Source organism: Oculina patagonica, chromosome 14, assembly GCF_052425735.1.
Source record: "Oculina patagonica isolate OP01 chromosome 14, crgOcupat, whole genome shotgun sequence".
Taxonomy (NCBI): Eukaryota; Metazoa; Cnidaria; class Anthozoa; order Scleractinia; family Oculinidae; genus Oculina; species Oculina patagonica.
Window position 1 is genome coordinate 5,308,984 of NC_135771.1, and position 19,361 is coordinate 5,328,344.

The 19,361-nt window shown below is 41.0% G+C and overlaps 2 protein-coding genes across 6 annotated transcripts in view; one reads left to right on the plus strand and one right to left on the minus strand.

The window, feature by feature from the left end:
- Positions 1 to 14,354, plus strand: LOC144638111 (uncharacterized). Of its 5 annotated transcripts, XM_078497290.1 has the most exons (12): positions 1 to 333; positions 1,992 to 2,162; positions 2,780 to 3,058; positions 3,583 to 3,987; positions 5,392 to 6,805; positions 7,597 to 7,858; positions 8,981 to 9,026; positions 9,183 to 10,436; positions 10,609 to 10,773; positions 10,889 to 11,007; positions 12,107 to 12,195; positions 12,741 to 14,354. In XM_078497290.1, the coding sequence occupies exons 2-12, from the start codon at positions 2,087 to 2,089 to the stop codon at positions 12,928 to 12,930; spliced, it is 4,299 nt and encodes a 1,432-aa protein (XP_078353416.1). In that variant the 5' UTR covers positions 1 to 333; positions 1,992 to 2,086; the 3' UTR covers positions 12,931 to 14,354. The 5 variants fall into 5 exon arrangements, with proteins under 5 accessions (XP_078353416.1, XP_078353419.1, XP_078353418.1 ...); XM_078497292.1 differs by lacking the exon at positions 1 to 333 and having other exon boundaries at positions 388 to 2,162; positions 10,609 to 10,777; positions 10,920 to 11,007; XM_078497289.1 differs by lacking the exon at positions 1 to 333 and having other exon boundaries at positions 388 to 2,162.
- LOC144638138 (uncharacterized) overlaps positions 13,892 to 19,361 on the minus strand; it is a 14,124-nt gene continuing 8,654 nt past the window's right edge. The window contains exons 9-13 of the mRNA XM_078497329.1: positions 18,710 to 18,894; positions 17,314 to 17,576; positions 16,569 to 16,777; positions 15,912 to 16,148; positions 13,892 to 15,239 (exon numbers count right to left, since the gene is read on the minus strand). Of these exons, the coding sequence (XP_078353455.1) occupies positions 15,087 to 15,239; positions 15,912 to 16,148; positions 16,569 to 16,777; positions 17,314 to 17,576; positions 18,710 to 18,894 (1,047 nt within the window). The 3' untranslated portion in view covers positions 13,892 to 15,086. The remainder of the gene's footprint in view (positions 15,240 to 15,911; positions 16,149 to 16,568; positions 16,778 to 17,313; positions 17,577 to 18,709; positions 18,895 to 19,361) is intronic.

The window sequence follows — 19,361 nt, forward strand, 5'->3', positions numbered from 1 at the left end:
ATAAAGGGTTTCTTTGTTTTTAACTTTTTTGAGTAATATGGTACGAAAATAAACGAGTCCGTTTACTGACCCATATTTAAAAGGAGTAAGTCCCCCAAACGCTTGAAAAAGCGAAAGCTGGATTGATGCCCGGGGGAATCCATGCCTTAGGACCCCCAGCATTGTTTTATATCTGCACGGATTAAAAACGAAAGATCACACTTCACTTGGCAGTCAATTGAGTTGCAAAGAGCCAACTACAACTTCAACGTCATCTTGCATGCATCAGCGCTCTGCGAAATATCAACTTGACTGCATCAGTTCGTGGGAAGTTCAAGCTAGAGTTATCAAAAGGTAACTATGTGACAGTGCTGTTCATGAATGGTGTATAATTTATTTATTTTCAGTTCTGATTTTAAACGAGCTATGTCACAACATTTAAGTTATTTTCAATGATGCGTAAAAATACCTTCATAACAGCACAGGAAACCTCAAAATAATGTTTACTGAGGTAGAGAAACACCAAATAAGTAACAAATGAAATAAGATTAGAACAAACTGAGGGAAATTACGAGCGGTGAACTTGAAACTAAAAGAAAATTTTATCCAGGCCATTATTTTGCGCCTGTCTGTGACGTATGTTCGGCACACGTGCAAAGTGTGTCTGAAGAAAACTATACGTATCACCTTATTGCATCAGAAAGGCCTTTCTGACTTAGTGCAAGCAAAGCATTACAGTGAAATCGCCATATATTCGTTATGTATTCTGCGCATTGAATAACTATAACATGTTCAGTCATCTTTAAACATAAACGATATGAAGATTATTTATAATTATTCAAATAGTGCTTTAATGTTGACTTAATACAAGCGGGTTTCCCTTGTTTTCAAAAGCGAATGAACCGAGTTTAGTTTTGTGCGCAGACGCTCATATATAAGCAGTGAAGTTAGTATCATTCCAATAGTTAACAGTGAGATAAGTATCAATCAAGTCGTTAGCGTTTTGCTTAACTATATCCACCACGGTGTTCGTAGACAAATTCCTGTATTTCTCAGAAAGCCGGTTATTGGACCTTCAGAGCTCGCGCGTGACCTTAGACAAACAACCTCTAACTAGTCAAAATGAGGAGCTATAGCTATACTGAATGAATATTACATACCGTATACAGTTTAAATGAAAAATGATTTCGTGCCTTTTTACACTGAAAAGATTCGGGAAAATTCCTTGAATTGTATATTTGTCCATCACATCATGTCCACTTTCCAAGAAGCCGCCACTGAAAAGGTCAATCACAGTGTTTCTTAGAATCACACAAGGGAGGCACGCGCTTAGGTTTTGGCCTTTCACGAAAAAAAATTCATTCTGTTGGTTTGTATTTCGTCATGATAAATTAGTCAGGCATAAGCCTACTGTTACATGTTTATTCCATAGTTAAAACGTTTTTTGATTTGTTTTCATTTAACTTTTAATCGTCGTTTTTCCAAGAATTAATTGATGTCCGGTTAATTTGATAACTTCAGGGCGTAGCGGTCAGTTCAATTGATTTGTGCAATTGGGGGGATTTTGAATCCCTTCAAGCTTCCTGTTTTCTGTATCTATGTTCCCCTCTCAGTTCCGGTGTTAGTTTACCTGAAGGCCTTTCCAAGAACAAACAGTTTCCCGTTTGAAGAATACGATTTCTTCTAGTGTGGCCTGTTGAACTGGTTTTGGTATCCAGTATGGCATGTTTTCACCCAGCCAAATGAAGGCCGTGGACTGAAGTCACCCGACTATAAAAATCTAGGATTGAGTTGTGATGTACGTAGATACGTACAGTATGTCTATTGTCCCAGTCAATTTTTGATAGCTGAGCTAAAGATAGGCAAGATTTAACAGAATTTTCGATTTGATTTTATACCCGCTGGAAAAGCTATCTGTGGACAGTCAGTTCAGTTAATTTGCAATAGCTGAATTGCGCTTTTGGGCTCATTAGTAATTCCTGCACTTAATCAGTTCATATTGTTCTTTCTAGGGTTAGGCATAAGGAATTCAGCGACGCAGTTCTCAGGCCGTGGGTCGGGAAAATTTATAGCCTCTTTTTATTAGGGCGATTCAAAAAAGTTATATATGGAAATCAGAATTGCGGACTCGGAAGTTTCAACGGAGCAAGCACGAAAGAAAATGGAAGACGACGATGATATCGGTAAGTTTTGTGCAAGCTTTTCTTGTCTCCTGTTTCCATAGTATTATTGTGATCCACGTCCCTACATATAACCTGTTATCCACGCGACTGAGAAGTAACTATCCCTGGTGCCCGGCCATTGGGTTGCATACCCGAGCGAACCATGTGTTATGGCTAAAGCAATGGCACATTCGGCTCCCTCTAAAAATTTCTAAAGGAATCTGTGCTGAGACGGGTTAAATAATCCCTAACTTGTGAAAGCCTTGCAACATTATTTGGGTTGGAGTAGGGTTTAGTCAAGTTTTTGTTTAACCGTTGGAAACAGATGATATAAACAGTATAAATGAAACAAAAAATACCAACCCCATATCCTTCAAGTGCGAATGATCTCTTAATGAAGAAACGGAAATTTGTCTAATTTCTTTTTCTGCCCTAAAATAAATGGAGCGAGATAGGTAAATACATTTACCCATCATTTTTTGGAGGATTTAAAATATAGCATCGAGAACCTCAGTTTGTGTTTTAGTCATTGCATACTCAAAAGCGGAGTGCGCCATAACATACATGTTTCAAAATCGCAAGTTGACGCCCCTGATACAAAAAGGTCCCGCAAAGCTTATCTTTACTATGATTCACAGATATTGAGTCCTTGCTGAAAGAAGGAAGGCCATCCATAGAAGATATGAAATGCCTTGCGAGGGCCATAAGTGATAATCCTGAAGAACTGAGGAAATTATACCAGCTACTGGGATTAAGCGATGATGAACTGGGGGACTTGAATGACGCTGGCAAAGATACCATCGATGGAGCACCCATACTAAGGCATCTCAAGCAAGAATGTATGCCGGACATTACGTACGAAAGAATAGCTGCAGTGCTGGTTAATAGAAGGGATCTGGTCGTTAAATACTGCAAAGGTGAGACACTTATACTGAACATAAGTATTACACAAGTGATGCTCCGTAATTGAATTTTTCCTTTTCGTTTGCAACTGACTTATTTGATTTATTTTGTTATCGAAAGTAAACGTAGTTAGAACTACAGAAGGCCTCAAACGACAACTTTTAAAATCGGCTACGCATATGATTTGAAAGTAAAATGCTTTATCAACTCTTTTTACCTCAGAGGAGATAGTGTAATTTTGTCTATGATATATAAGAAGTGTCTGAAATTGGTTACCCAGTAGTCAGGTCATTGAACGTTTCACGTACACACTTAATCAGAAGCCCGAGTACATGAAGAGTTATTGAGTTTTGGATACTGATATTTTTCGTATTGAAACGCGTTTAAAATTTTCATTGACACAATTAGCGATTTGCAATAGTCTTCAGTGCAACATTCGTTTTGCTATTAAATGCCATTTTAGTAGGTCCGTGTAACTCTTAAGGTCATAAATGTTGGCCATCAGCTCAACACAGAATGTCGCCCCCTCTTTCTCTAGATTTGATTCCTACCTACATCTTGGCAAGAGGCGGAAACACATTAGCAGCTTATCAAAGAGCTCTGACGTCAGGCAAAACGTACGATAAGCGAGTCAAGGTGTTGATGATCGGCGAGGATCGCGTTGGAAAGACCAGTCTTGGCAAAGCACTGAAGGGTGAAGCGTTTGATGAACATGAGGCAAGCACAAATGGAGTACTCATGAGTGAAGCTCTCAAAAATGCCAGTGAAATGCCCTGGAGGAATTCAGAAGCTCATAGAAAGTCGAGTGCATACAAGTACAAATGTGCCGAGTTCATTCACCAAGAATTACTTAGAGGGTCAACAGATCAATTATCTGATGAAACGACAACAAAGGCACCAGCTGTTGAGCTGACAGGAGTGACTCCAAATACTGAACAGCCAGGTTTGTTTGTTAATATTTGTTAACTAGGTATTATGATCAAACTTCTGCTTACGTAAAGGGAACCCCTTGCGGCAATTTTTCCGCGACTTCAGGGAAATATGAGTCAAAAGTTGCCTATTAACATCTGACATATAGGGCATTGCCTATTTTAGCTTAAACTTGTGAAAGAATCTTGTATTTATATCTTTAAGATATGTTTTCTTTTTAATGAAAAATCTATTTACCATCGTGCGCGACTGTAAAGTAAAGAGCTTGTTTAAATACCCCTGTACGGTTGTTTAATACATACTTAAGGTGGCTCGACCCAGTTTTTTTCTAGCGATACCTATCATCTTTGAAACCCTCATACTTAAAGGGATTAATGTCAATGACATATCCACTATATCACATGGATTACACATAGACTGAACTGCAATATGATATAAATTTTTGGGAGATCGGAATGAATATCACGTGACAATGACGTCACACAGGTTTTTGCTCTGAATCGCAAGTCTACCTACTTCTTACGGTTTGGATATCGGATATGGGGCATTTTTAAAAGGAATGAGGGCTAAAGACTCTCATTAAACATCAAAAAAGGAGCAAATTTCTTTATATGAAGTCTTGTCTTTATTTTACGCATAAATTATACCATCTAAAAAGAAATTCCAAGATATTTCAAAATTCCTCTTGTAGATTTCAATGAAACTCCGCAGAGCTGAAGGCAAACACCCAAGGTATACGTAGCGTGAAGGATCTCGAGAGAAAATGCGGTTACGGGCTAAAATTCGATTCAGAGCAAAAACCCGTGTGACGTCATTGTCACGTGATATTTATTCCGATCTCCCAAAAATTTATATCATATTGCAGTTCAGTCTATGTGTAATCCATGTGATATAGTGGATATGTCATTGACATTAATCCCTTTAAGTATGAGGGTTTCAAAGATGATAGGTATCGCTAGAAAAAAACTGGGTCGAGCCACCTTAAAGGGGCTATGTCACGGTATTTTAGGCAATTCTGTTTATTTTTCGTTAATTTAGAGCTGAAAACTTTAAAATGGCAGCGCAAAAATCATTTATTGGCAAAATCACGGCAACATAACAAACAAGGATGATTTTCGAGCACTGTAAATGACACTTTTATACAGATTGAGATAAACAAGAAAAAAGTCGGGCCGGCGTTTTTCAAGTTTACCCAACAAGGCAATCCGTTTTAATCTTCTCGTATTTTGCCCATCCATGTCCCTTTTTGGCCTTTTTGTGTTTCTTTTAAGTTTTTCTACAGTTTTAAACTGTTATTGTGATATTTCAGTTCATTCTATGAACAGGCTAGGTGGACGGTGCTGAAATTGCCTAAAATTGCGTGACATAGCCCCTTTAACATTTTAACGTTTATCCTGAGTTTCCGCTTTAATTTCAGCCTCGGTTCAAACTGATGGAATAGTACCATCCCGAGCTACCCGAGTAGAGAATGCGGAGTCCATTCAAGACAACCTTGATCTATATGACGAGGTCGATAACTGCCGAAATGACACCGATGGAATATGGCCAGTCATTTGGGATTTTGCTGGCCAAGCCGTTTATCGTGCAATTCATCCCATCTTCATGTCCCCGGAGGCTGTGTACGTCTTGGCGTTTGATCTATCTAAAACATTGTTCGACAGGGCTGGAGGAAATGGTGGAGAAAATCATTCGGTGCCGAATCCTGAGAGCGAAGATTCGAATCTCGATCATATCATGCGATGGATGGACCTGGTGCACGCCTTGAAGCGTTCTACCGACGGTGAAACTCTTCCTCCAGTTATCCTTGTGGGAACCCACGCCGACTGCGTTAAGGAAGATTCTGAGAAAATCATGGATTGTCTGCTAGACAGATTCTGCAGATCAAAGACAGTGTTAGGCGAGCATATTGCAGGAAGCATTGCTGTGGACAACACGCGCGCAGGTAAAGCAGTTGGCCAAGAAGACCCACAGATTGTCCCTTTGCGCCGGCTGATATTGGATGTGGCAAATAAGATGCCGCATACTAAGAAAGAGGTTCCCTTGCAGTGGCTTTACATAGAAAGCAAGATTCAGGAACAAGCACAGAACGGGGTAAAGTACATCCCTAAAGGATCCTTTAAAGAAGAAATCATCGAGAAAGTTTGCAAAGTTCAAGACGCGGGCGACGTTGAACCGATTTTGCACTTTCTTCACGACCGTGGCACAGTAATCTATCACGAGCAGGCAAATAATCCAAACAGCCTAGTGGTACTGGATCCGCAGTGGCTTGTGAATGTTCTTTGCAAAATAATAACTGTGGTACCTAGCAGAGAGGAAAAGATAAACATCCGCAGCCATCGCATAAAGCTTCAAGAGAAAGGCATTCTGGCAAAAGAGCTTCTTGACCATGCTTGCAAAGAGCTAGGTGTTGATCATGTTGAGCAATCATTGCTGTTCCTGATGGAAAAATTCAACCTTCTTTTTCGCTGTCCAAGTATGGACAACGAAGAAATTTACCTCGTCCCATGCATGCTAACAGAAAGGCCAGGAAAGGAAATCATCCCAACAGCAAATGGTGCGTTACCTTCACCAGTGTACCTCACTTTTAAGACCGAGTATGTGCCAGCTGGGCTGTTCTCTCGGCTAGTCGTGCATTTTGGAGTATGGGCGGCGACGAAAAGTTCCTGTGAGCAGCAGCAAATATATGCTAATGCAGCACGCTTTGTTCTGGACGGCAAGAACTTCCTTGGACTGGTCTGCTTCAAAAGCGTCATAAAGTTGCACCTTTGGTCACAAGACAACTCAGATCCATTCGGCGACGGCGATTCGGGATTTCACTCGGAGGTGTACAGGTGAGCCTCAATGAAAACTAGACACGGCTCATGGTAGAGCGGTTTTCACTTGAGTGTCAAAAGAAATTTGCTTTGGTTTGGTTTCGCATTACTACGCTTAGTGATTGGTTCCAAACTATCGCGCCACTTTGGTAGCCAATCAGAACTAAAACCAAAACCAATCGTTGCTCGCTCGCTCACGTTTTCCCGCGCTTCGTACCGGCGACATGTGCTTGCTTTAATTTTAGGTTGGCTCACTGGATTGTCTGTGTCCTTTGTGATTGGCCAGAGTAATTACTTTGCTTTTGGTTTTACGACACTAAATTGAAAACTGCTCTAATATATCATCTCTGGTTACAACACAACAGCCTATACTTATTTCATGAGCGCGTTGGATATGAGTTGGCTTTTACTATCTCATATCCAACAAGCGTGAGTGGAGTAATTGTTGTATTAAAAACACCCAAAGAATTGCAGTATTTGAGCTCCCCAGCTGTTCTCGGTGACGCGTACACCTAGCCTATGAGCTCATATACCATTTCCTGCTAACCAATTAAAACTCAGGAACTACATAAGTTTTTAATAATCAGAAATAATTCTTGCACTCTCTTATGTCAGACTGAAATGCGTAATTCAGTCGTTTTACATTGACTGAAAATGTTCAAAGCTTGAATTTGTTAGGGACTTTTCGGCTTATCTACATTAAAAATGATTTTCTTTTCCCAGCTCGTAAACTGCTCTTCGCGTTAACAAAAACAAGGTGCGCGCAATCGTTATTTATTGAAAATTCCTGCGATATTTATTTTTTCTAGCTACTTGAAAAATAGTTTGGAGAAGATGCGTGAAGAGTGTCACTGGTTGCGTTCACTGTCCTGGAAGTTGTGCGTTCAATGCAGATTGTGTGCAGGAAAGATAGACTCCAACACCGGCAACTGTATCTGGCACGACACAAACGGCTGCTTACATGACGACTGTGCTCACTACATTTCTTTAAAAACGCGCCCGTTCCACTGTCCAGATGCTAAAGGCAATGACCCCTTCCTGCCTGAAGAAAAACTCTACCCTTGGATTCAGGTAAGGAGGCTCATCTAAACCTATTTTGAAATTGGTTGCACGATGACGACACGAACAATGGAGTAGACTCGGTAACGTTTTAGCACACTAGATTGCATAAAGTATAAAATATCTAACTGTAGCAGTTATATCTCGGATAAAATGTTTCAAACTAGTGATATGAATGAATGACAGTACTTATATAGCACACATACCATAGTCGTACCATAAGAATGAGATTGGATGTCATCTTAAAAAGTGCGTCTGCCTCTGTTAGTCAATTTATGATCGAACCTCACCCCACCAACCAGAAAGACTACGACTCTGATAACTTAGGCTAGGCCGTGTTCACTCTAAGTACTCAAGCACTGGTACCTGAGCACCAGCAAAAAATAGCGTCGTGTTCAAGTGCCGTAGCTTTGGGCGACTTAAGTCGACTTTAGGCGATTTTAGCTTATTTTGTCCAAAATTACGGGCGATTTTGGGCGATTTAAGGCGATTTTGGGCGACTTAAGGTGACTTTGGGCGATTTTGAGCGACTTTAGGCAATTTAAGGTGACCTTTTAGGCAATTTAGGGTGACCGACTTAAGTACAGTTGTGGTATGGTATGTACATGGGAATTATCATGGTACACAATAATGCATTGTTTCAGAAAATATCTATACTAAGAGCGAATTTGGACGACTTTAGGCGACTTTGGGCGACTTAAGGCGATTTGGGGCGATTTTGGGCGACTTTAGGCGATTTTGGGGCCCAGAGTAGGCCTACACACAGAAAACCAAAATACACAAGTACCATTGTGCCCTAGTACAAGGTGAAGCTCGTGCCCGAATTATGCCGTAGGTACTTGAAAAAACATTATATTCACATTAGTGCCCAGCGAAAATCGTACTCGGGCACTGTGCCCAGGCACCCAGTGTGAACACAGCCTGTCGGTGACCTAATTGTATCAAACAACGGTAAAGCCACCATCATCTTACAACTTAGTTCTTACCATGCAAGTGATTTTTATTTGCTTGGTGGCCATTTAAAAACAACCCTTTACATGATCTGCTAAGGATAAACAATGTACAGATCAATTAAGGAAAAGTATATGTTTTTATTTGGTACTTATATATATAAGACTGATCGCTATTTTTCAGGCCGTGGACGACAGCAACAACAACAACATTCCAGCAGACGAAACAGGTACGTTGTTTTGTTATTTGCCCTTTAACATCTTGAGCTGATATACTAAATAGCGAATTAAGTGTTTCATTTGGTTTATTGGTTACATAGGTGCAGGCTACTTGGTGTACTTTCATCCTAAGACTCCTACGTTTTTTACTTGTTTTTCTCTTTCAGTTGGGCAATCGGCATTAATCCCAGGCAAACCGGAAATGGTATTGTCTTCGCTTGAGCCTCTCCAAAAAGCGCCTCGTTCTTCAACCAATGCAAAGCAGGTTATGCTTTTAGCTGGTGAATGGGGGTCATCGAAAGGGGGTCTCCCAACCATTAACAGGCAACTAGCGATAGAGCTGGCAAAAAGCCCGAACCTGGAGGTCACTTTTTACCTTACAAAGTGCAGTGAAGAAGAAAAGCGTATTGCAACAAACAGTGGTATCACCATTATCATTGCAAAAGAGCGACCCGGCTACGAAGTCCTTGATCGGCTAGGCTTTCCACCAGAAGAATTGCCAGTGATCGACGTTGTAGTTGGGCATGGGGTGAAGCTCGGTAAACAGGCACAACTGATCCAAAGATTCTGTCCAAAATGCGTTTGGATTCAGTTTGAGCATACCGCTCCCGAGGAACTCGCCATGTACAAGAAGTACTCTTGCAACATCTCAAGAGGCGAGCAGAAACACCATACCGAGGTACAACTCAGTGCACTGGCGGATCTCGTGGTTGCAGTTGGGCCAAAGCTAACGGAAGATTTCAAGACGTATCTTCGTCCTTACCCCAAAAAGAAAGTTTTTGAAATCACTCCAGACCCCAGCATCTTCCACGAATTTAAAGAATGCAAGCAGGCTAAAGAAGACAGAGAAAAATTTTACGTCTTGATGTTTGGTCGTGGTGACTCGGAAGATTTTGAGCTCAAGGGATTTGACATAGCTGCGAAAGCCATTGCAGAGCTGAAGGACCAAAAGTACCATCTCTACTCCGTTGGAGCTTCCACTGGGAGCGAAGAAGAAGTGGCAGAGAAGTTGCTTCAGCAAGGCATCTCCCGTCGTCAACTATCCGTGCGTGGCTTTATAGAAAGTAGAACAAAGCTGGCTAAGTTGTTGTGCGAGGTGGATCTTGCCATAATGCCATCAAGGACTGAGGGCTTTGGTTTGACCGCCCTTGAAGCCTTATCTGCTGGTCTACCGATTCTGGTCAGTGGCAACTCGGGATTTGCAAAAGCTCTTGAGAACATGAGAAATCCCTTGGCTGCGTCGTGTGTTGTGGATTCAGAAGATGCTAAAGACTGGGCCGCAGCAATTCAAGCCGTCAAGGAGAAACCCAGGTCACAGAGGTTACAGGATGCAAAGAGATTAAAGGAGTGCTGCGAAAAGACCTTCGCCTGGTCAAAGCGGTGCACAGCCCTCATGAGGCAAATGCTTGCTCTGGTCGAAGGTTAGAATTTAATTAATTTTAGCAGTAAGTTTATCACCGTAAAGTCTAATTCGGCATTTATCCACCTAGCTACCGATGGTCTCTTTGTCTGTCTGTCTGTCTGTCTGTCTGTTTGTCTATCGAATTACTAAAATTACGCAAGTAATTTTCAAAAACTCGTTATTTTCTCTAGAAAGGAGAGGCGACAACAAGGATTGTGGTAGACTACAAGATAAAGCAGCATCAGATGTACAAAGCGTTAAAGACCTGGCTGAAGAAAACGACACGGGAACGCAACCTTCACCACCACTAAGGCGAAGGCCTGAGGCAGTCGAAACCCCAGAGAAATGTAAGCATGGTATGTTGTAAAGAAACGATGGCATGGCTACATGGCATGGTTGTCAACTACTTCCCCTACCAAAATATGACTTTCAATTGATCTGTGACATATTTCTCACATTATTCATTCTTAGGTTGGGAACACGGGAATAATTCGACCTGCAGCGATAGTGAATTGGGTTCAATTGCAAAAGTAGACTCGAAGCCTTCAATCTCTCCCGAGGTCGAAGAATCAATCCGTATGGAAAATCAGGTAAGATTGGAAAAAAATATATGTATTTTTCATAGGTGTGACCGGGATGGGGCGATGAAACAGGGTCTCAAAGCGGTTTAGGGCTCTGGGGCTCCGGGCTAAAAAATGCAGGACTCCAGGGCTCCAAGACGAAAATGTTAGGGCTCCAGGGCTCCATATCATCTGCTTTCAGGCTCCGGGCTCCACTATGGTCTACAATCTTAATGATGTAATGTATATGAAATGATTCATATATGAACTGCGGATGTATATGAAAGTGATAAATGATCATCGCAGTGAATTTCCAATTTAAGCAATTGGAATAAAGAAGCCTGAAAAAAATTCAGGGCTTCAACGGGATACAATCTTAAGATATAAAAGTTATTTTGCAACGCTAAATCAAGTCCGCAAATTAAAACGTCCGCAATTCCGACCAGTTTTTTAAACCCAAGAAGCCGGTTATCATGTCTCCAACTATTAAAAAGTGCATTAAATATTTAACTTGAATATCACTAATAAGTTGTTGCATATCATTATTAGCTTAAGATAATCGCATATTCTTGTAATAAGTACTATCCTCTCTTAAAACAAGAAAAATTGCAATCTAGGACCGCGAATGATCAAATTTCAAAACGCTGGGCTCTGGGCTCCGCGGAAAATTTCTTTGGGCTCCGGGCTTCACTGCCAAAAAAGGATCAGAGCTCCAGTCAGTAAAACGATCGGGCTCCGGGCTCCAAAGCAGAAATTTCAGGGCTCCGGGGCTCCAGCGACCCCCCTTTGAGACCCTGTTGAAACAAGCTTTCAAGTTTACGTTTCCCCGGTAAACTTCAAAAACTTCTTAAACCCTACCTAGCTACCTTCCCCAATAGGGGAAACACATAAACTCACACGATAGTACCCTACAGTAGCTTTAAGCACTAATCAAACGGTAGCGCAAGTGGACGCAAGTAGTCGCAGACTTGCGTTTGGTGGCCAAACGGACATACACGCAAGTTTAGTCGCAAGTGCACGCAAGTTTGCAAAAAGTCATTTAAAATGCTACGAGGTGCAAAACTGTAAAAAAATCGTTGACTTCAAATGGGTGGCCAAACGGTGAAAAAATTGCGTTCTCTCTCGACAGGAACTAAACGAGTCTTACCTTGCGCAAGATGAATTTCAGCAAACGAAGGAAGGACCTGATCAAGTCAAGCAAAGTGAAACGGAGGAGAGGTGATTTAAATATCCCGCACTAAATATGAGATAGAAACTAGTAAAATAAGGTGCCTGTGTTGTACTTTAGTGTTTCGTCTTATTCCATTACTAAGAGGGTCCTGAGGGGGGAGAGGGGGGCATCCCATTTTTCAGCCTTAATTTTACCCAAATGCAATTTCCGAGCCTATTTTTCCCACATTTTCTCAAATACCAGTCCCATTGTTTTCTTGCTTGTAATTCCAGTTTCAATGACCCAAATCCTATTTTCCCATTGAAAATTTGGCAGAACTCTAGGTTCTATTTTACCACTGCTATTCAGGCCCCTCATTAATCAAAAGGGGCCTTAACAGCTAAGCACGGTTCTTAATAAACCTCTGGCATGACACGATGGCATACATTAGTCTTCACTTCAGTATGTGAAGATGAAGACTTTGTGCACAGTATTTTTACTGCAAAGGTGACACCCCTCGCAGATATTTAACGAGGTCAAACCACTGGCTGGACAACTACAATTACATACGTGAAGTACTTATAATCATCGACTGTTGTTCTTTTTTCAACAGCACAACCAAATTACTTTTGCGAAGAGGTGTGCAGTGGAAAACGGATCACGAGGGAAACAGAAAGGAAGATGTGAAACGATCAAGAATCGAGGGAATCAAAGTGAGGAATTCCAAAGTGACCAAGGCAATACCAGTCACAGCAGCCGTTCTTTTGGCAGCTATGTTATTACTTTTGATAGCATACAAATAATACTCATGGAATCCCTAGTGGGGTAAAGCTACAAGAAGTATCCCGAAGTTTTGCCCTGAATGTAACGGTGTTATGTCTGGTTTTATACCATGCGGTTAATTGCTATTTTGCTTTTTTATTTATTGGAAGACATTTTTTACATCACAAAATGATGGATCAGTATCGACAGAAGGCGTTCATAAAACATGCATTTAAGTCCAACATGCTTTTTGTGCATCCATTTTTTCTAAAATCAGAGTAAAATATACTCACGTTCCGGCATTGATTATTTGATACACATAAATTAACGATTGAAACTTTCACTTCAACATAAAAACTACAATAACTAGTTTCTAGACAAAGTAAAGTAAAGTAAAGTGAAAGTGGGAAGAGCAATCATTTTAGTTATTTAACTAAATTACAATCGGTGTTATTTAACTAAATTAAAATATTTGTTTATGCATCGTGTACAAAAAACCCGGAAGTTGACAGATTTCGAATTTTTACCAGCAGGGGGTGGTGGTGGTGGTGGTGGGGGGATATAACGTCCCCTCCCTCGAAACTCCCGGGGTTCCATACTTATTTTAATTATTTTTTGAGGTATTAAAATACTTCCCGCCCATTTTTCTTTCGCCGCCACGGCCTCCAGTTGCTACATGAACCGATCATATGAGATATATCCCCTTGAAAGTGATTTCATATGGCACTAATTTTATATGTTTAACCTAATGTGCGTGTTGTTTGTAAATGTTCCGTTCCTAACTTTGCATTTGTGGGCATTGCTGTTTGTGTTCCACCAAGTACAAGAATACGTGAAAACAAGTGTTCAGTTTGAGTAATACCGAGTAAAGGCAAGCTTTTCATATTAGTGGATCACAAAAAATGATAATGATTTATGATAAGTAGCATGTGGATTAATAGTTATGATATATGGGATAAATGTAAGTAACGTAACGTTGTAATACAAGGAACATGTGTAATATCAGTGACAAACGCACACAATCTTTAATGGGGGACAAATGTAATTAATAATCGTGCAAAAAACAAACAAAGTAAAAATAGGTAAAAAAAAAAACATTAAAAATAATAATCTGATTCAGTTTTTATTAGTGAATTACCATCTCCACTGTATTTATCTTGTTAACTGACTATGGATGTTAAACATCCGAAATGTGTTTTTTAAAACGTTAAAAGTATCGTTACCTTTTTGGAAAGTAATAACCCATTTGTTGTGCCCATCCAGTGTTTGTAATTTCAAAATTTTAACGAAGTAATATAAAAGGAAAACCGTGACGATTTACTTATAACCATTACCTAGTTTTAGAGCAAGTGCTCTTTCAGCTATTTTTATAGTGAAATCATAAATTGTGATTATTGTGCCTATTAATGCAATAAACTGCAATTTACGAAAAAATTGAAGTAAATTAATGTCTACGATATCCGTGCTTTACGCCCAGGCATTCAGTTATATTAGGTAATATGTAAAGTACTCCTTGGAGTTGACTTTCTTTTTAGAGTAAATAAAGACTAAGAAGACAGAAAGAAATGAAAAACCATCAAACGTTGACTTCCACAAGTTGCGGGTAGTTCAGTGGAAAACTCAAGAAAAGAAAACTCTGCTTTAGTGGGAAAATCCCTGTCGATGCACGTGACGAACAAGTCGCAGCAGGGATAAGACAGGTTATAACCGGTATTCCACACTACCCCATCCCCCCCCCCCCTAAAAAAGGTATTCAGTCCCAAATAGCTGGCAAGTCGGGGTACTATTGAGAACCTTGAGAATAAGGCTGGACTTGAAATCTGGGGGTCCTGAGTTCAACTTCTCGACACCACTTGTACAAGTTGTAGATGAACCAACTGGTCTGCCAGATTGGATTGTTTAGTCACAACTGAACACTGCAGCCAACCTACAGGGCGCTAATCCATGAACCTCTCTGACGGACGCCTACCTACCTACCTGCCAGTTAGGATTCAAAACCAATAAGCAGCATAAAAACGTATGACTTCACTTTACAGCTACAAACTATCTAAAATTCTGAGAAAAAAAAACTAAAACAAAATCTCCACTGAGGACTCTATGAATTCCCCTGAGCAAGAATCAGAAGGGTGGATGTTTTAGTTTTTTACTATTTTTCTACCCTGCTTTGCTATTATCAAGGGCGTTGCTTTACATGCGTCTACGGCGCAGGGTCTTCATCTTGGTGGTATAACACTCTTATTTCCCGTTTGATAGTCAGCCACTTGAGATTGCCACGCACATAATCCTTCTTTTCGGCCGGCTGGGGTTCCAATGCATCACGAAACTGGCTTACGGTAGCAAGTCGCAATCCCTACAGTAAACAGAAGAAAGATAGATGATTCATGGTAATATGTACTAAACCTTGTTGTCCCTTTAAATTTTGTACGAGTGTGCTATCCAGCCCGATCCCACCAGCCACGCACTAAACTCAATTTTTCATGTCACGGTTTGAAGTGACATGGAACGCATGCTACTCTATCCCCCCCCCCCCCTCCCGCACTTTTCTATTAATACCTATTACCACCTCGTGGATGGACGCTTGCTAGTCTATGGTGGGACGTTATCCTACCCTCCCCCCCCCCCCTACCCCCCAACTCAATTTTTTTCTACCAAGACAACAACTAATACTGCATACGCGATGCTATACTCTCTGGGAGGAAAGTCGCCCACTGCAGAGTAATCCTAACCATTTCTTTTAGGTTTCCCCAAACAATTCTCTACGAAGGCAACTTTATGTACTTTAATATGAGTTGCCACTCCCTTTAGGTGGGAACTCTAAGTCCATTGCTGGCGTCCCCTAGTACTTCAGTCACTAACAAATTTCTTCAGAGAAACCTAAAAAAAATGGCCAAAGCTCGCACGAATACCCTGTAGCTCAGTGGTAGAGCATACGGACTAGCTACTGGGTGATCATAGGATTGACGCCTGCTGGGAGTGTCACTGACTAAAAATTATCACTGTCATACTTTTTAATGGTACATACATCAGGTGTAAAAATCCCTCTCGTGCTCAAATGTGGACTAAGCTCTATAGCCGTCTGGAAAAGTGGCTCGTAATCAGTCTGCTCTGTTGTGGCATACAACATTAAAGTATCATTGCATCCATCAGGTCTTTCCACTTTAAAATCCGGTTCTACCATGCGGCGGACTGTGTCAGGGTGAAGGAGAATGCGCCTTATCTCCACTGCTGACTCACCAGGTTTAAGGACCTCAGTGACACCCTGCAGAATAAGGGTACATCAACATACAAATTTTGCTAACAGGACTCTAGTAAGGAGTGTATACTGTTAACATTGAAAATAAGCTCCTTTCGAGGACAAAGAAGTCTCCCCTTCCACCCCCCCCCCCTTCCCCACTCCACCCTTCAAGAAAACATAAAATAAATGTTTGATGCTGAACACCCTTTGATAATACCCTTCTCCGCAAATAACATGATCTTAATTAGGTCTAAAAGAGCAATGCAAAACTTAAAACCCCCTTATACAGTCAAGTATGTTTGTATCGTATGTTATTCCAGAACCACTGAATAGGTTGTTTTAGCTGACGAGCCTGACACAATTTTCAACATGCCCCTATCTACCTTGCCTAACATAACGCCAATAAAAAAGCCTTTCGGATAAAAACAAGCCAAAACTACTTGCATTTTTTGGAGGGTACAAGACCACAATAGAGCCATCTGCCTGATATGACATAACACAGATATGGATAGGAAAAATCTCGTTATTGATGACTTGAATCACGAGTGCATCACCAGTGCCATCCACCGCTTTGTATCTCTGACGATGATACGAGGTCGTTACACACTCGACTTTGTGAGCCTGGAAGGTTGGAATTGCATAAGGTGGGCCCCCTGCAACCAAGAGCATAATCATGTTAGAAAATCGTGCTGACTGTCACTTCTGAAACCACGCCATTAAACTGTGTACATGTGCAGTTGTTGGCCCACTGATTCGTTAGACGAATGCTTTATGGAGTGTCATTACCTTTCCAACAGTGACGGACTGACTGACGGACGGACGGACGGACTGACTGACTTATCCTCGTCAGAGCCGAAATCTCTATTTTGCCTGCCTTTTCCAGGCAAGAGCAGAATTGTGTTTCCACGTATATGATCACTGAATAATGGAACCAAGTTGTACAGTTCTACTTTGCAACCGTAAAAACTAGATCAAAAGGTGATGTGTAAGTGTTGCGACGGTACGTGACAATGTTCAGAAAATGTACTGTACACTTGAGACAGCGACTTTTAGACCCTACCTGCGACCCATACTCCCTCCCACCTTATACGAGATAGAACTTTATGGCACTGCACCAAAGACCCCATCACCTCTCCCACTGCCACCCCTGCCCCACCTTTTAAACTCAGCCCTCTGTATGCGACATTACCTCCAAATAAATCATCTGTTTCAACTGCCTGAGCTTTCAACTCAGTTTTCTTGTCAGGATCGTTTCTGAAGTTTGGTACATTCTCCACTTTAAACACTTTGAAGCTAACATTCCGTAGCATATCAAGATCAGGCGGCCTTGGATTGCGAGCAAACTTGACACGAAAATACTTGGCCATGTTTTTTGCCATCAAGTGCTCATCTCCAGTCTGCTGGTAGGGAAGAATCATCTTTCCGTCACGAGTAGCCCGCCAACATGGCTTCCTGAAAATATGAAACATCTCTTTTTGAATGGGCCCTTTACAGCTAATGGTCACATAGTACATAATCTGCCTTGCTGGAGAGCCCGCCTGATTGAAGTCACTTTGTGTTGGATGCCCCAGCGGGTACCTTCCTGATGTTGTGCCATGTGACTGGCAACACAGTATCATGGTTGCCACAGACATATTTTTCAAAATACCGACTTTTCCCTGACAAAATAAATTCAAAATGCCAGATATAGTAGCGGCCTCCAGCCCTCACTTCCAAGAAAAAAAAACGTATAGCTGAGATCACATTGACCTGAAATGTTTCTTCCAGCCATAAATAACAGTATTAAATCAGCGACTCAAAGTAAAATTCCCTGACTCTTCCCTGCCCTTGAAGACTTTTTTCCCTTGACCATTTCCTGACCTGTGGCAACCCTGAGTATGGTGGTGTTAAAACATTCGACTGTCCAGAACACTCTAAGTGAGACCAAAATCGTTAATGAGCACCCCTAAGTGAGGTGACAAACCCTGCTGTCCCTAGCTTTCATATGGGACGCCCCTTTTATTTCTATTCAAACGGCCAAACGACCAGAACTATATGTATCATTTAAAGAAATGTCAGCCATTTCTCCTTGATACTGAACTATTTGGGGCACTAAATGAGCAGGTTCACAGTATTGGGAAATGTAGCTTTTAGACTTCCCTCATAACACTCGTGTTCTGTATTTATTCGATTAAACACCCTGAGTAGTTACTAAATTTTTGGACCTTGAGAGTGGGCGCTTATTCTAGGTGGATGCTTATTCGAGGCTGGGCGCTTATTAAATGTTCACCAATTTTACAAGTAGTACGTTTAACTGTTCATTGAACGTTTCTGTAATATATGAAGAAAACTCGGTCTTCGGGTTAGTCTCTTAGTAGTACTTAGTCAATTTCAAACTCAATTTCAAAAATAATCAATACTCTTCTTGTGTCCTCTTTTAAGGGGGGTTGGGGTGGGGCTTATTCGAGGCTGGGGCTTATCACTTATTCCTACCTACAGGATGGGCACTTATTCAAGGTGGGCGCTTGTTTGAGGTTGGGTGCTTAATCAAATAAGTACAGTATCTAGAGCTATAAAATAGAAAACAGAAATCACAAGATTTTTACCCTTCAACTTCTACAATGTCCAACTTGGTACAATCGGGTGTCTCTTTTTCTTCTATGCTGAACATCTGCTGGTTTTCCAGTGTATAGTTTATTTGATTAAAAACCTCTGGATCGTCCACTGCAGCAGCGATGTACACAGGATAGTACATGCTTCCTTTGCGGCACAGCCGGGCTTTGCATCCGACCTGGAACAGATAAATTGCCCTATTAATTGGTTATCACAGGTAAACTCTCATTGCATTCTCAATTATGAGTTAAAGGGGCTAGGTCACAGTATTTTAGGCAATTCTATTTATTTCCGTTAATTATGAGCTGTAAACTTTAAATTGGCAGAGCAAAAGTCTTTTATTGGAAACATCACGGCCACATAACAAACAAGGATGATTTTCGAGCATTGCAAATGACACACTTTCATACAGGTTGAGACAAACTTGGAAAAGTCGGCCCAACGTTTTTCAACTTTACCCAAATGCAATCCGTTTTAATCTTCTTGAATTTTGCACATCCACGCCTCTTTTTGCCTTTGTGTTTTTTAGTTCTCCTACAGTTTTAGGCCGTTATTGTGATATTTCAGTTAATTCTATGACCAGTTGGTCAGTGCCGAAATTGCCTAGAATTGCGTGACATAGCCCTTTTAACAGAAATATGATAT

Bases quoted from the DNA above. Each gene is read 5' to 3' on its own strand.
- LOC144638111 (XM_078497290.1), top strand. From the start codon at position 2,087: ATGGAAATCAGAATTGCGGACTCGGAAGTTTCAACGGAGCAAGCACGA. The intron at 3,059-3,582 runs GTGAGACACTTA...CTCTTTCTCTAG, and splicing joins GGTCGTTAAATACTGCAAAG to ATTTGATTCCTACCTACATC. The intron at 11,008-12,106 runs GTAAGATTGGAA...CTCTCTCGACAG, and splicing joins CAATCCGTATGGAAAATCAG to GAACTAAACGAGTCTTACCT.